Source organism: Myodes glareolus, chromosome 1, assembly GCF_982192425.1.
Source record: "Myodes glareolus chromosome 1, mMyoGla1.1, whole genome shotgun sequence".
NCBI classification, from domain to species: Eukaryota; Metazoa; Chordata; class Mammalia; order Rodentia; family Cricetidae; genus Myodes; species Myodes glareolus.
This window is the reverse complement of record NC_142026.1, coordinates 61,260,940-61,277,907: the sequence shown is the minus strand read 5'-3', so window position 1 is coordinate 61,277,907 and position 16,968 is coordinate 61,260,940. Positions and strand designations below refer to the sequence as shown.

Here is a 16,968-nt window from a genome sequence, read left to right as displayed (position 1 = left end):
ACCTGAATGATGTCTCTAAAGGGGCAAATGAGGCGAGACTAACGGGTTGAGCATTCGGATTCCAGCGCTAGATGGCAGAGCGGAACCTCTATCAAGGTCCCGCCCCTGCCTCGATGTCCCTGCCCTAATCTCCTCCCCCGCTTCCAACGCCTTAGTTCCACTCCGCTAGCAGCAAATAAGCTGAAGCAATTTCCGCCCAAAGAAGGGTGGGGCTTCCGTGTAGTCCCGGTCTCGCGAATACTAGCGCTAGGACAAAAGTGGGTGATCGCCACATGTCATCCTTGCCACTTCCCTACATTTCCCGTTTCGGTTCCGCCCTTACTACTCCCACTTCCGGCCAGGGAAAACGCCACTTTACTAGGAAACAGGGTCTCGCGCTGAACCCCGCTTTCCTTCCGCCCTCAGTAGTTTCCGCCACTCCTGCTCCCACCAGACACACAAGGCTCAAACGAAGCCACGTTCTCCTCACTCTCTCCGGTTTCGCAACACGCCCGAGAAAACGGAAAGAGGAAACAGCCCCCCCTCCTCTCGTCCCTGGTCCCTTCTCCTGCCTTCTCCACCCCTTCCTCTTACAGGCCCTCCCATTTAGGTGGAGACGAAGCCATATTCGCCCTCAGAGAGGCGGAGACTCTGGTCTAGCCGCTCTCGCGAGCACTCCGAACTCTCGCGAGACTCGACGCCCGACTTGTGCGCCCGGGAAACCCCGTCGTTCCCTTTCCCCTGGCTAGCAGCGCGGAGGCCGCACGGTAAGCGAGAGCTCTGGGTCCGACTGTGCGCGGGGCCACGGGGTCGGGCTGTCTGGCCCCAAGAGCTCGTGCCGGGGACCGTAGGAAGCCCGGCGCGGGGTCGCTCCGCCCCTTGGAGCCGCGGCCACGTGCGAGCGACAGGCCCGGACATGCCTGATGGCCACAAATCCGGGAGCCCAAAAGGGGTTATAGGTGGGCAGCGGAGGGGTGAGTGGAGTGCCCGGGAACGTGGGCTGAGGGAGAGGGGTGTGGAGGAGTCTCCCACGCGGTCACCACGCCGACTTGTGATCCGCATGCCGTGGGAACCCAGGAGCTCTGTTGGTCCTGGAAGAGCCGGGCTGCACTTGGAGAAAGGCGGGGAGGTTGTTGGGGCTTCGGTCTGGATGAGGGAGTAGCGGGGTTGCTGTTGACATGAAACCGCGTCAGCGTTTCGAATCAAGCCTCCTATTGATATGCTTGCCTTTCCTCCTAGATGCCTGGAGTTACTGTAAAAGACGTTAACCAGCAGGAGTTCGTCAGAGCTCTGGCAGCCTTCCTCAAAAAGTAAGTGTCGGGACGGAGTTGTGACCCCAATGTGTGGCTTGTCTGAATGGCCTCTTGTTAGCCTTTTCTGAATTAGGCCTAGGATGGCTATGTTTCCGTGTTGTCCTGTAAGCTCATATGCTAACACCTATCCTGCTTTTTAATGGTTTCGGGGATCGGAAGTAATTTTTTGGAAATTTCTAAAATGTACTTTCTCGATTCTTTTGGTCCCAGGTCCGGGAAGCTGAAAGTCCCCGAATGGGTGGACACAGTCAAGCTGGCCAAACATAAAGAGCTTGCCCCCTATGATGAAAATTGGTTCTACACACGAGCTGGTGAGGACTGGGGCCTTGGGCTGGGAATGGGGAGCTGGGTGACCCCAGGCAGGAACCCCTTCCCCTCTCAACTGTGCTGGGAAGAGACAGACCTCATTCTCTAATAACTATCTCTGAACGTGAAAGGAAACCTAGGAACAAGAAAACTGTTGATATTTTACTTAAACAGGTGCTCACTTGAGAATCTCTGACGGTATCCATTGTGTAGCATTCTAATTCAGATCCATCTCTATCAAGTGATTCTCTGCTGAAAGATTGGCGAGTTGGGGTGCTGCTCCTTGTTCTCGGAGGGAACTTGGGCTCCGAGCGCCCAAGAGAAAACTTTTTTCTCTCTGGAGCTATGGCTCCTGTATGGATGTTTTGGTGTTCTGTAAGCTATAGTCTGGTTAACTCTGCAGGATGGGATCAGTGCTGGGTTGTGCCAAGGTCACAGCATCTATATGGGTCTCTGCTAAGGGACCCCCTTCCTGAGAACTCACCAGGTCATAGGAAACAAGTTGCTAGTCACTTCAAAATGTGAAGCCGTCTATAAATTTATATTGGCGTTTATTAAGTCAAATGTCCATGGGATCCACTTTGTTTCAGGCTTTGGCATGGGCACAGGGACCATCATGAACTCAACACAACTCTGAAAACCAAAAGGTCAATTCCACAGTGTGGGAAAAGGTCGGTGCATCCACCTGCCAACACAATTTTTTTTTTTTTTTTAAGGATGAGGGTGATGTAGGGAAAGTGGCTTCCCTGCCTAATGCAGTGATGAGGCCTAGCTATAAAATAAGCCCTTCTTCCCGTCTCAGAAGCAAGCACACAGACATTGACAGTGCTCTGGTTGGCGCAGCTCGGATTTGGCATTGCAAGAGGAATGAGTGGTTTTCTCTGGGTAGAGTGGTTAGGACATGCTGTGTGTTCTGTAGCTCCCAGGCAGAATTGTTGTCTTTTTCAGGGTTGGTATTGGGGAGTTGATGCATGTCCTGGGTCGACCAGTTGATCATGTGACACTACCACCTGTCACTGCTGCCTTGTGTTTGGAGACAGGGTCTCACCATGTACACCCTGTTTGGCCAGGAATTCGCTGAGAGACCAGGCTGCCCTCTGCCTCCCAGGTGCTGAGGGTTGAATTCTGTGCTCTGTTTATGCTAGGGAAGGTGTTAGCAATGAATGGAATCTTTGCTGGGCAGTGTTGAGTTTGGAACCATGTCTGCAAGCTTGTAATCCCAGCGCATGTACTTGTTTTGGGGGCTAGAGTGCAGTAAGGTAGGGGGCTCATGTTTGTCTTGGGGTGAGGAAAGTCTGTGGGCATGGGGTTCAGAGGTGATGGGTTAGAACCAGAGAAGTTCAGTGACTGATAGGAAGCCACTTCCATTGGCTTCTCAGTAGGAGGGTGAATTGGGAATAGGAAAGCAGTTTTTCCTTAGTTTGGCTGAGAAAGGGTCGGGGTGAAAGACTCCAAGGTTCCTCGTGCGACACTTGGTGAAGATGGGGCCACCACTCTGCACTTAGCACTGCTAAGCTACAATGCCTCCTGAACTAAGGTCTGCAAATAAGTTCCAATGAAGGACATCAACCCCTCCTGGGCACAGCTCCCTAGGGCAGTGGGAAGACATTGAGGACCAATGCCCTGTCTCATTAACCATCTAAAATTCAGCAACAATTCTGTGGATTTACCTAAAGTTTTACCTTAAAAATGTGTGAGAGCCCAGGGTCTTGTTGAGGAAGAGAATGAGAAAGAAATAAGCTTCATCTTGCTGCTTACAGCCTCTACGTCCTTTCAAAAATCAAAAGGAAATGCATGTAGACTTTGGGGTGGCAGTGAGTGCCTTATAATTAGCTGATGGTTGGTTCTCCACAGATGTGTCTGTGGTACTGAAAGGGACTCTAAATCCCCATTAGAGAAGCTGGAGAGCTTTGCTGCAGTTTTCCTCTCTTCCTGGCCACTGTTCCTGCTGGGACAGTTGGCTTTCCTTTGGTGTTGTTGTGCAGACGGGGGGGGGGGGGGGGGTAGTAGTGCAGGAGATTCAGGCACCTGCTGTGTCCAGGCTAATCTAATCCCTGGTCCCCTGCCCTGAGGAAGAGAGATGATGGGTTCTGGCGTTGGAGGTAGGGTAGTGGTTGTGGAGCATTAAAGGTGGAGTCTGGTGGTGTCACCTTGCAAGAAGATAGGAAGTGACACCAAGTGAGTCTGTCAATCTTGGCAGGTATATGGTTTAAAAAGAGAAATCTGAGGCTAGAGGCGGGCTGTGGAAGCAAGGCGAATGAACAGATCAGGGGAGCCCACTCAGCGGGTTGTCACACAACCCTGGAGCAGTGGGGCTGGATTTAAGATGACTGCCTGATTTTGCTTAAGAGGGAGGAAGACTGTTTCCTCCTAGCCAGGTGACCTAAGTCCCTTGTTGCCTAGATGGCATGGGACCTGGGTAGTAGTGCATGGGCTGTGAGTTTTGTCATTAAGTGCTCTGCAGGACTGTTGAATCGCCTGGGCCCCAGGGTCACATAGCTCCTGAGACTTGTTTTTATTTTCTGCTTGAGAATGTGAAGGAGGAGCATGGTGCAGAGAATGGCAGGCAGCACCACTCAACGCCTTGGGGCATGGCGTTCAAGGTTTTGCCAAAGCTTGTTTGACAGACCAGGAGTCTGCCCGCAGGAACAGTAGTCCTGTATCTCCATGACAGATTCCTAGTTTACAGGACTCAACAACTGAAGGTGACTGCCCTGCCAGATCTTGGCCTTGTGTCTCCAGGGCTAAGCTGTACTGTAGAGTGGTCAGTTCCCTCTCGGTTGTCCTGCCACAGGCACGTGGAGATGGTCACCCTTGGGAAAGTTACGGGGGGTGGGGGAACCAGGGTGTCAAGCCCCAGTTTTGGTGTATGTTCTGTTTGCCCTGTAAAGTGGTGAGAAGTTGCCTCACTGCACACGGTGAGTGTAGAAAGATTGATCCTCAGACTCCCTCTTGCCCCACCTCCAGCTTCTACAGCACGGCACCTGTACCTGCGTGGTGGTGCCGGGGTTGGCTCCATGACAAAGATCTATGGAGGACGGCAGAGAAACGGTGTCAGGCCCAGCCACTTCAGCAGAGGCTCCAAGAGTGTGGCCCGCCGCGTTCTCCAAGCCCTGGAGGGGCTGAAAATGGTGGAAAAGGACCAAGATGGGTATGCAGGGTTGTGCCTAAACTAGGGTGGTCATTGCCCATTGTGACTTGTTAAGCTTTTGGGCCTCCCTACAAATGGAGGTACAGGGCCTTCAGAAAGCAAGCAATGAGGCCCTCACCCAGACCTCTCTGGCTCTGGGAAGGTAATTTAGCGACTGTCCGCTTTCATTAGCCTGCTCGTTAACTTTGCCCAATTGATTTTTCGGGGCTTTTGATCTAATGCTTGCACAAACGACATCTCGTCAGCTCCCAGGGGTCTCCCACTCCTGCCTTCCAGCTCCTTAGGATGCAGCTGGCTTGGCCACGAGTGGGGCTTGGCAAGAAGAGTGTGGTTCCCTTGCTGGGTGCTTGCTTTCTTCTGTCCTCCCCCAAGAGGCGGGGTTGTGCTGTGCTCATCTAGGGACTAATTTTTCTTTTTCTTTTGCACAGGGGCCGCAAGCTAACACCTCAGGGACAGAGAGATCTGGACAGGATTGCCGGACAGGTGAGGGGTGCACCAGCTCCTTTCCTCCATTGGGACAGGGATGGGCCAGAGAAGGTCACACTAAAATCTGCTGCTGCATAACCCAAGCTGCCTTGGACTTCTGTGAGCTGTATCTGTCTGCACAGTGTCCCTCCCCACCATACAGATCACCTTGGTTCTCATACTTACTGGGCACCAGATGCAAGCAATTTAGGAGAGGTGGATATTGGGGTGGTAGACTGGTTCAGGCACAGACCAAGTCACTGTAGAGTGACTTCATTCCCAATACCTTTTGGGTTGGGTGATCTCTCGCCTCCAAAAAACAGTGGTGTAAACAGTAGCCCTTGGGGTCTGACAGGTACCCATGCCTGATTTTCTCTGCCCTACAGACTGCACCTCTCCTGGGGTTCTTGGAAGACTTTAGCTTTGAGCTTGGGATCTCAGTAGAGGCCAGACACAAATGTTGGCAGTGACCTTCCCCTCAGAACAGTGAATGTGTGATCACAAAGCTGGAGGTGTCTGCAGTAATGGGGCAGAGGGCGTGGCTCTGGGTAGTGAACCGTGACAAAGCCTTTAGACCCCTCACTGATGATCCTTCTGTCTTCTCACAGGTGGCAGCTGCCAACAAGAAGCATTAGAACAAAGGATGCTGGGTTAATAAATTGCCTCATTCATAATCCTGGTCTGTGTGTCTGCTTTTGGTTTCTTGGTTTTTGTTTTTCAGTACAGGGCTTCCCTGGGAATCCCAAAACACCAGTAGAGCTGTGGTGATAATAGTGTGTCTGTCCTACCATCCTCTAAGGATGAAGGTGGATGCTGCAATCCCTGCCTGATGCCATGGTGCCTGTAAGGGGTGCCCCTGTGTGGTTATTGAGCAGATTTAACTTCAGAACAGCCAAGTAACTGTACAGTTGAATATGCTGGGCCTGAGCTCTCCAGAAAGCGAGCCTGGCAGCTTCCCAGGTGCTAAATTGTTGGTCAATCAGCCCTATCTCAAGGGAGGCCCTGAATTTTGATATTGTATGTCTGTTGTGCCTCACCTTCCTCCTCCCCAATCGGCAACATGCCAGGTGAAACTGGCTCCCTGCAGAAGGAAGGAACCCTTGAGTTTTTAAGCCCGGGTGTCTGTATGTAGCTTTGGATCCTGTTCTGGATCTTGCTTAGTGGCCAGTGACTATTCCAACCCTTGAGAAATGAGTGCCGCCCCTCCTGGGTTGAAACATAGGGACAGGCAGTTTGCTGTATCCAGCAAGCTTCTTGGGATGGATATCCTACAGCATTTGAAGGGACGAGTTCCTGGGTAACTGGACGCTCCAAGGCTGTGAAGATGTGACTTGTGTTAGCCCATGCAGCCCACCTCAAGCCCAAGCTACACAGGAATGTCCCTTTCTGTGGTCAAGTAAAGAGGAATGTTTTAGCCCAGCTGGTCACACGTCGTGAATAAGCTACTTCACTTCAGCCACTAGGGGGCAGCCACTACTGATAAAAGTTGAGTTCTGCCTCTTCTGAGGATCCCTGAGTAACAGCTTGGGACTCCAGCGTCCTGCCCTCTAAAAGCAGGCACCTCTAAATGTGGGAGGGAGGTGGCCTGTTGTGGAGAGTAAGGGAAGTAAGTTGCTTCAGGGACTACTGAGTGCTCTCTTAGTAATATCACCAAGCTCTTAAAAGGGGGCCATTATTACCAAACAGGAGAAATGGACTCTTAGAATCAGCTGATCTTGGTCTTGAAGCACAAGTAATAGTTTTTTTAGCCCAATGACCTGGCCCCCTGCCGTGTCCACCTTCAGAGTGCTGGGATTACAGTCAGTACCACTCATTCGGGCCACTTGACCTATTTTTAAATTATGAAATACTTCAGGCATGCTAAACAGTATTCAAAGCAGCCCTGCAAAGCTCCCCACCCATGGCTTTGAGGATGGCTCCAGTTGAGGACACTACTCTTTGAGGAGACCTCAGTTCAGTTCCCAGCATCCATATCAGAAGGCTCACTACTGTAACTTCAGCTCTAGGGGATCCAAAATCTCTGACTTCAGGGATCCCTACACTCATGTACATACATACCCAAGAGCAAGACATCTGCACAGAATACCAGCTGGGCAGTGGTGGCAAGTGCTTTTTATCCCAGTGTGGTGGGTCTAGGGAGTTCAAAGCCAGACTGGTCTGCAAACCAAGGTTCCAGGGCTACACAGAGAAACACCGTATTTTGGGGCTGGAGAGATAATTTAGCAGTTAAGAACATTGGCTGCTCTTCGAGGAGACCCATAAAGCAACTCACAACTGTCTGGGATCTGACTCTCCGACAGGTAGGTAGGTAGGTAGGTAGATAGATAGATGCAAGCAAAGCATCTTAAATAGCTTAAAAAATAATAAAAGACAAATAGGAAAAAATATGCATGAGGAATCAATTGTAACTCAGTAGCTACAACTTTGCCTGGCACAGGAGAGGCCCAGAGTTCCATCCCAAACACAGAACCAAACATAGTAGGGAATAAAGACACTAAACTACAGTGCTGGGTGTGGTGGTGCACACCTTTAATCCTAGCTCTCGGGAAGCAGAGGCAGGTGGATCTCTGTGAGTGTGAGGCCAGCCTAGTCTACAGAGCTAGTGCCAGGACAGGTTCCAAGGCAACATAGAGAAACCCTTCTGGGGTGGGGGGGACACTAGAAAGTCAAAGCCAGGTAATGGTGGCACATGCCTTTAGTCCCAGCACTCGGGAGGCAGAGACAGGCTGATTTCTGTAAATTCAAGACCAGCCTGATCTACAAAGTGAGTTTCAGAATGGGAAACTCAAAAGCTATAGAGAAAAACCCCATTTTGAAAAAAGAAGAAAAAAAAAAGGTTGTGTGAAACTATTTGAATCCTTCCCCAGCCCCAGTCTTTCTCTTCCCCTAGAGGTGAAAGTCAAGAGTGTACACATTTGTCTTTATCACAGGCCTTTGTCCCCAAACAGTAGGCAGTGTCATTTTGCGCTTTGAAACACAAGTCAACCCCATTACCTACACCCGGGTTCTTCTCCTCCCCATTTCTAACGCTGACTGCTGCTCTGTGGGGCTTTCAGCTGCCCTATTGAATATACTACAGCATGTCCTTTCTCCTGCAAATGTACCTTGGAATTGTTTCACGATTGTTCAAGCCAAAAAAAAAAAAAAAAATCCTGCAATGAATGTGGTTTTTGTTTTGTTGATGTTCTAAGAATTGAACTTGGGACCTCACCAAAGCTGCTAAGTGCTATACTGCTCAGCTCCTCCCCAGTCGCTTTCAAATTAGTTTCTCTCTCTCTCTCTCTCTCTCTCTCTCTCTCTCTCTCTCTCTCTCTCTCTCTCTCCTTTTTCTCTTTTTGTTCTTGTTTAGTTGGTTGGTTTTGGTTTTGCAAGACAGGGTTTCTTTCCTCTCTCTCTCTCTCCTTTTTCTCTTTTTGTTCTTGTTTAGTTGGTTGGTTTTGGTTTTGCAAGACAGGGTTTCTTTCCTCTCTCTCTCTCTCTCCTTTTTCTCTTTTTGTTCTTGTTTAGTTGGTTGGTTTTGGTTTTGCAAGACAGGGTTTCTTTCCTCTCTTTCTCTCTCTCTCTCTCTCTCTCTCTCTCTCTCTCTCTCTCTGTCTACTTTTTCTCTTTTTGTTCTTGTTTAGTTGGTTGGTTTTGGTTTTGCAAGACAGGGTTTCTTTCCTGACTATGTAGACAAAGCTGACCTCAAACTCAGAGATTCACCTGCCTGTCTCTGCCTCCCAAATGCTAGGATTAAAGGTGTAGGACCCAACCATGACAAGCTCAATAGATGCCTGAGTCTCAGCAGTTTGCTTACCCTGCGGCAATACCTGGTTCTGATAAAGACCACAAACTGAGACTACCCAGGCACCACCCAGGAACAGACCATCCAAAGGAAATTCCTAAAGTTCCAACCATTGTAGACAGGATCACACCTGCCTGCACAAACCCATTGCTTTTCACCAGAACATCCCTAGATAAATGTCAGCCAATCAGGGGTCCTAAACCTTAGAAATCCCTCAACCACCCCCACCTTTGCTACTATTAAAACCCAACTCTACCTGAGCTGGGGCTCTCCAATCACTGCAATACATTGGGCATTTGCAGACTTGTGTGAAAATAAAGTCCTTTACATACAGGACTTGGTCTCCTGGTTGGTTTTGTGGGGACTCCTGATCTCGGCATAACAAAAGGCACGTGCCGCCACCGCCCAGCTCGAATTATTTTCATTTATTTTTCTACTTGGGGAGGTATTGTGTGTGTGTGTGTGTGTGTGTGTTACATGTGTGCGTGAGCCCACATGTACTTCAGAAGAGTGCTGGACCCTCTGAAACTGGACTTAAACAGTTGTAATCCACCATGTGAGTGTGGGGCATGGAACTCAGGTCCTCAGCAGAAGCTGTTTGTGCTCTTACTCAGCTGAGCCATCTTGTCTCTCCAGCCTGGTTTTGGGTTTCTTTGTTTGTTGAGACAGGGTCTTATGCCTCTGCCCTCTTTTGTTGTTATTTTGATTGGTTTTGTCTGAAGAGAGTCTGCAGTGTCAGTCAACCTGAAATTCACTGTGTAGACCAGGCTGGCCTTGTGTAGACCAGGCTGGCCTTAAACTCACAGAGCTCCGCCTGCCTCTGCTTGCCAAATATTGGGATTAAGGGTATGGGCTACCACTGCCTGGCTTGTTTTGATTTGGTTTGGTTTGTCTGAGGTAGAGTCTGAGTCACCAGGTGGCCTAGAACTTGCCTTTATCCATCTCAGCCTCCCAAATTCTGGGATTATAGACATATGCCAATACAGCTATTTCAATGATTTCTCTTGCCATGTCTTCACATATGTGAAAAATGCCTAACTACTTCTCAATCGCTCCATTTCCCTGGGTATAAAACAGATTTTTTTTCTTTTTTTTGGGGGGAGGGGGGAGTGGGCCATCACTGCCTAGCTTCAAAAAAAATTTTAAAAGGATTTCCGAGTTTATGGCCAGCCTGGTCTACATAGTGAGTTCCAGAACAGCCAGGGCTACAGAGAAAACCGGTCTCAAAGAAAGAAAAAGAAAAATATTTTTAGGTTGTTATTTTTTTTTATTTAGTATTTATATGTATGATTGCAAACCACCATGTGAATGCTAAGAATTGAACCTAGTTCCTCAACAAGAGAAATGAGTGCCCTTAATCACTGAGCTGACCAGTCCCTCACCTTTAAAACAAAACGAAAACAGGCTCTCTGGAGCTCAATATACTGGCTAACCTGGATGGCCAGTGAACTCTCTGTCACACACACACACACACACACACACACACACACACCATCTGCCTGTTTCTTATGTAGCCCAGGCAAGCCTCTCAGTTCATTACACCACAGCCTCCCAAAGGCTGGGTTTGCAGGTATGAGCCAGCACACCCTCAGCGAGTCCATTCCACCACAGACTGGACAGCACCGGGAAAGTGGTTGCTTCTCCTCACTGAGCCTGGGTTTCCTCCTCTGTAAAGTGGAAGATGGTCTACTTTGCCCTCCACGGCTGGGGTGTAGTTCAGTGGTGGAGCAGTCACCTGGCAGGCAAGAGATCCCAGTTTTATCCCCAACATCATGAAAGGAAAACCTGGCTTGGTGGACCACATCTGTAATAGCAATAGTGAGGAAAAGGCAGAGGCAGAGGCTCGGGATCTCAAGGGCATCTTCAGTAGCTGGTTCAATTTCCAGCACCCAGATGGCGGTGGCGGCAATTCCATCTCCAGGGGATCTGTAGCCCTCTTCTGGCACCAGGCACACACATGGCACACATGCATACATACATGAAAGCAAATACTCACGTACATTAAATAAATAAAGCTTCACTGATTAAAAAAAATAAAAGGTGACAATAAATAAACAACAACAAAAAGATTTTCACCGGCATAGTGAATTCAAGACCAACCTCTCCTGAAAAAGAGAAAAGGTAGGGTCGGAAAGAAAAGGGTCGGGGGAGTTGACAGGTTTGCCCAGTGTTAATGAGATCTGAAGCCAAAGCTGAGGCTCCCAGGATCCTTCTGCAGGTTCAGCGGCCTGAACCAGCCTCTGCCCCACCCCAGCACTAGAGACTCAAGGGAATTGTGGCCGGCCCAGGTGCAGCACTGTTCCTCAGCACTCAATGCCTGAAACACATGGCAAATAAGGGCCACTGGAGCCCATCTCCGTCCGGGGCCAAACAGGAAGTGAGGCGGAGTTTGGCGTGGAATCTGGTACCCGAGGGCTACTGCAACCCAGACTAACCAACCCACTGGTAGAAAATGTCAGAGGGTCTCGGAGTCCTGCCTTTCCTTCTTCTCTTTCTGGCAGAAGCCTGCCTAGGTAATGTGGCCAAAGTCAAGGTACTGGCGTTGGGGTGCAGAGGGGCTGGGGGTACCGCTGACGGGAGGGGTGGATAGTGGAGCCAGAAGCTGAGGGAAGCCAGACAGGTTGATGCATACCTTCATGCATTACCTTTAAAGTAATACCAGAACTCAGGAGATTGAAGCAGGAGGGAAGAATACTGCATTTGAGGCCAGCCTGGGCTACATAATGAGTTCTATCCTATCATGGCTAGCCTGGACAACTTACTGAGACCTATTCAGAAAAGGAGCAACAACAGGGAACCAGCGGGGTGGCGGGTGGGGGGCAGGAAGAAGCTTTCTGTATCAGATGGGTTGGAGGAGGCTCAGGAAAGTCCACTGTTAGGCCCAAGCCCACCATGCCCCACAACACAAAATCACGTCTCCATAAGTCAGAATGAGGAACTGAGGTAAGTGTGGACTAAGGGAGGGAAAGGGAGGGCGTGTCTCATCAAACTCCATTCCCCTCCCCCACCCAAGTGTGACCACACTGACCTAGGCTTTAAGAGGGGAAGGTCATCACTCTAGTGCTCAAGGGCTGTCTGAGCCCTTTACCATGAAGTTGCCCAGCTTCTTCTTTCTCCAGCTTTTCTTCCTCACTTCTGGCCTTCCTCTTTCCTGCTATGTCCAGGAAGGTGGCCACAAGCCAATGTGGTCCTGGGGAAGCTGATAACAGGGGCTTTCATGATAAACACAGAGTGAGCTAAGATGCTTCTCAAAAAAAAAAAAAAAAAGATAAACACAGAGTGGACACCATAGCCACCAGTCCACCCTTGTCTCTCAGACCTCCCTCCCCCCAGACAGAGTTCAGCCCCTGATCCCTAAGTTGACATTTAAATTGCAGAGGCAGAAACAGCCTAGGCACAAATGGACAGACTCAGGGAGGCTGCAGGAGGGGAGTACCACCTCTTCCAATAGAGGGAGTGATGCTGGGCCCTGCCCACCCTGGGTCTAAACTGGGCCCTTATCCCAGGGCCAGTGGAGGTTCCTAAGGGCTGGGAATAATGGCTCTCATTCTTTCCCAATGAAAGGGAAGTCCCTGAGAGGGTTTGGGGAGCTCTCTACAGCAGGACCCTGCTGGTGTTAGGAAAGCAAAATGCAATGGAGCAATGGTGGCAAGAAGCTACAAGGTGGCTCTCCCAGCATCTACTCTCTTTCTAGAGGTGTCATCACCATCGGGACCACTCCACTCCCAAGAGCACTGGTGTGAAGGGCTCTGGATCGGGGCAGTCAGGGCCATGTCCAGTGTCTGACTTACTTATCTCTTCTTGTCTCTCCACAGGCCCTGGATGCCAGGCCCTGAAGATAGACGTTCCACCATCAGTGACAGTAAACTTGGGGGATGAGGCCCGCCTCGCCTGCAAGCACAATGGCAACAAACCTAATATCACGTGGTGGTACAGTTTTGTGTACAACTCCAACAACTCCATCCCCCCAGTGTTTATGGGTTATGGTCAGGGGCTCGGAAGTGAGCTGGTCATCCCCAATGTAAACAAGAGCCACAGGGGCCTCTACAGCTGCCACGTGGAAGAAAATGGCAAGCGGAAATTCTCCTGCGGCACCTACCTTCGAGTGCGTAGTGAGTAGCAAGGGACGCTGCCCCTCGGGTTCCCTGCTCCATCCACAACACTGCTTGCCTGCGAGCAGAACCAGTTCCTCCCTCCTGGACATGAACTAGCAGCACACAGGTTTTCACCGGGCAAGATGGTGGCTTCGGGGCTCCCTGACCTCACAAGGGGCATGGCTGAGAGAGGAGGGGATACTGAGACTCTCTGTCTTCACAGAGCCAATCCCTAGACCCTTCCTGGACATGGGGGAAGGCACCAAGAACCGTATCATCACAGCCGAGGGCATCATCCTGCTGTTCTGTGCAGTAGTGCCAGGGACATTGCTACTCTTCAGGGTGAGTTCCCCAAGTGACACCCCACAAGTCATCTGGGCTTGCCTGGGCCTGGACCTTGACTCCCAGTGTCTAGCTGGTCCTCTAGATTCTGAGGTTTCTCCTCCAAAATTTGGAAGATTGAGAGTACCCCCTAATGTAGCAAGAAAATTGTGAGTGATACTAAGCTCAAGGGGTGTCACTATGTCCCCACTGACCCTCTCTAGATGCCTTCTCCCTCTCCTCCTGCCCTGCCTGAAGAGCAGTCCCCTGCAAATGCAGCCAAGACCAGGGACAAAGGGGACCAGTGTCCCCTCAGAGCCTCTACTTCTCCCTAGGCCACAAGGCAACTTTTTTTTTTTTTTAATGTTTTTAGATGAGGTTTCACCGTGTAACCCTGGCTGGCCTTGAAGTCCCAGAAATCTGTCTATTTCTGCCTCTCAATTTCTTCTGCTGGCATTAAAGGTGTGTGCCACCATGCCTGCCTGCCCTTCTTTATTTCTCATCGGTGTGTGTACATGGATAGTGGGTGGGAGAGTTTGGGCATGTGAGTGTGCAGGGTCACAAAGCAACTTTCTGGAGTCCCTTCATTCCTTCCACTTAGGATGCCCAGACCAAATTCATGTCCTCGGGTTTGCATGGCAACAGATTTACCAGCTGTGTATCTCCCAGACTTGTTTTGCTTTCCTCTCCTTTCCTTTCCTTTCCTTTGTTTTCGAAGAAGGGTTTTTCTGTGTAACAGCTCTGGCTGTCCTGGAACTCACAAAGATCTGCCTGCCTCTGCCTCCCAAATGCTGTTTCTCTCTGTGTGTCTCTTTCTCTGTCTCTCTGTCTGTCTCTGTCTGTCTGTCTGTCTCTGTCTCTCTGTCTCTCTGTCTCTGTCTCTCTCTCTGTCTCTCTCTGTCTCTCTCTCTCTCTGTGTCTCTGTCTCTGTCTCTGTCTCTGTCTCTCTCTCTTTCACGACAGATCCTGGTCCAGGCTAGCCTCAGACATGTTATCTCCATGGCTGGCCTGATTCTCTCCACCTTCCAAGTACTGCCATTACAGGCATGTGCTTCCACCACCAGTTTTCTCTTTCCTTTTTAGTGGGGAGGTTAAAAAGACGGGATCTTGCTAAGTAATTCAGGCTGGGTCAGAACTCATTCTATAGATCATATTGGTCTGGAATTCACAATCCTCCTGCCTCAGCTTGCCAAGGACTGGGATTACAGATATTCACCGCCACTTCCGGCTTACTATTATACTCCTCAGCACTGGAGAACAGTAGCGGGCCAGCATGGTGGCATTAGACCTTTGATCCCAGCAGCACTCAGAAGGCAGAGGCAGGTAGATCTCTGGGAGTTCAAGGCCAGCCTAGTCCACCTCGTGAGTTCCCAGCATCTCATGCTAGATAGAAAGCTGAGGAAGTTAGTGGAATATAGTAGCAAACATATCCAGCACTCCTTGGAAAGTGATGCAGGAGAACCCACAAGGAGAAAGAGAGGAGAGGATCTGAGAACAGAATCTGCCAAGATTCCCAATATGTGGCCTTGGGCATGTCCCTTCCTTTTTTTTTAAAGATTTATTTATTTAGGGCTGGAGAGATGGCTCAGAGGTTAAGAGCATTGCCTGCTCTTCCAGAGGTCCTGAGTTCAATTCCCAGCAACCACATGGTGGCTCACAACCATCTGTAATGGGGTCTGGTGCCCTCTTCTGGCCTGTAGGCATTCACACAGACAGAATATTGTATACGTAATAAATAAATAAATAATTTTTTAAAAAAGATTTATTTATTTATTTATTATGTATAAAGTATTCTGCCTGAATGTATCCTTGTAGGCCAGGAGAGGGCACCAGATCTCATTATAGACGGTTGTGAGCCATCATGTGGTTGCTGGGAATTGAACTCAGGACCTCTGGAAGAGTAGCCAGTGCTCTTAACCTCTGAGCCATCTCCCTAGCCCCCTGTCCATTCTACTTTCTGATAAAGCACTTGCTGGTGTGTGAGGGTCTGAAAAACCCTTCACCTTCCCCTTGCTCACTGAGGCTATCTCATCACCTACAGAAGCGGTGGCAGAACGAGAAGTTTGGTGTGGACATGCCAGATGACTATGAAGATGAAAATCTTTATGAGGTGGGCACTGGATGGGGTGGTGCTGCAGTGGGGGTCGGTGTACAGGGAGAGGGGGGACGTCTGCAGTGAGAACTCTGGGGTTGACTGGGAACAGGGACCGCAGCTGCCAGGGTACTGATATCTACTCTCTATCCCTTGCAGGGCCTGAATCTTGATGACTGCTCTATGTATGAGGACATCTCCAGGGGACTCCAGGGCACCTACCAGGATGTGGGCAGTCTCCACATTGGAGATGTCCAGCTGGAAAAGCCGTGACTGACATCCCCCATCCTGCTGTGCTGTCAGTCCCCACCTGCCATATCCCTGCTTCACTTCTCTTCCCCTGGAGTCTCCCCTTCCCAGTCTTTGTCCCTCCAGAGTGTCCCACCCTTGCCTCCAGACTACCCCACCCTACTCTCCCACCTAATCTTGTCCTTCCCCAAGTCTGTCCCGGGTTCCCTCTCCAGTGGGTAATGAGCCCTTAATCGCTGCCTCTAGGGGAGCTGATTACAGCAGCCTCGTTAGTGTCACCCCCTCCTCCCAGATCTGTCATGGCCACTTAAGTGCTAATAAATCCTTCCTAAAGCAGCCCTTGGCAGGAGTCATGGATCTCATGAGGACTGTTCCTCAACAGTGCCAGGCAACCGGGAGCAGGAAGCCCAAGCTCCCTTCCTCCCTCAGACCTAAGCTCTCACCTGCCTACTTCTGACATCTGGGACTAGACAGTCTGTCTTGCCCCCCAACCCCCATCCCTCCAAGAAACAGGAAGTCTCTTGGGGAAGTCCCCACCCCAAATGAAGGGCTGGTTTAGCTTTTTATAGGGCCTCACCCTCCCTGTGTCCCTAAGAAAGGGGGAACCAGGGGGGTGTTACCAAATTATTATGCATATTTAAACTCTGAAAACACGAGGTATTATTTCCTGGGGGTCGGACCTAATTCCCTCCTGGGTTAATTTGTCTAGGCAGATTTAGAGTGTTTCTGTCAAGATCCTGGGGATGGTGGAGAGATGCACAGCGGTGTGACCCAGTGGCACTAACATGGGAAGAGCAGATGCAGAAAGGCAGTGAAGGGCAGGAATGAAGCAAAGAGGAAACACGGGAATCCCAAGAGACAGGGACACAGAGCTAGAAGGCAAGGCGAGAAGCAGACATGAACTGGCTGTCCAGTGAGCCCAGCCTGAGGGATAACAACAGTTGGGAAAAGGACAAAGCCTAAGGTCTGGGAGGATGAAAGAGACCAGCGGCAAGAAAAGGACTCACAGTGATAAAAGGAGCAGAAGGGCTGGTGAAGAAGCAGAGGCCAGGGAGGAAAACAGCTTCCGGGGAAAGTGCTGGGTCAAGAGAGTGGAGCTTTGACATGTGGTGCACGCCTTTAACTTTAACCTCTACAATCCGGAGGCAGAGACGGGAGGATCTCTGTGAGTTCGAGGCTAGCCTGGTTTACTAAGCGAGTTCAAGGCCAGCCAG

At 50.2% G+C, this 16,968-nt stretch overlaps 1 protein-coding gene across 1 annotated transcript; it reads left to right on the top strand.

The window, feature by feature from the left end:
• Window positions 1-1,218: 1,218 nt before the first annotated feature.
• On the top strand, window positions 1,219-16,090 carry LOC125404549 (B-cell antigen receptor complex-associated protein alpha chain). The gene is made up of 9 exons (XM_087910476.1): window positions 1,219-1,289; window positions 1,503-1,603; window positions 4,566-4,749; window positions 5,178-5,232; window positions 11,448-11,511; window positions 12,814-13,110; window positions 13,316-13,434; window positions 15,455-15,523; window positions 15,665-16,090. The coding sequence occupies exons 1-9, from the start codon at window positions 1,219-1,221 to the stop codon at window positions 15,776-15,778; spliced, it is 1,074 nt and encodes a 357-aa protein (XP_087766602.1). The 3' UTR covers window positions 15,779-16,090.
• The last annotated feature ends 878 nt before the right edge of the window (window positions 16,091-16,968 follow it).

Excerpts from the sequence above, each read along its gene's own strand:
- LOC125404549 (XM_087910476.1), top strand. The coding sequence starts at position 1,219 with ATGCCTGGAGTTACTGTAAAAGACGTTAACCAGCAGGAGTTCGTCAGA. Across the intron at positions 1,604-4,565 it reads TTGGTTCTACACACGAGCTG|CTTCTACAGCACGGCACCTG; the intron begins GTGAGGACTGGG and ends CCCCACCTCCAG. Across the intron at positions 4,750-5,177 it reads GTGGAAAAGGACCAAGATGG|GGGCCGCAAGCTAACACCTC; the intron begins GTATGCAGGGTT and ends TCTTTTGCACAG.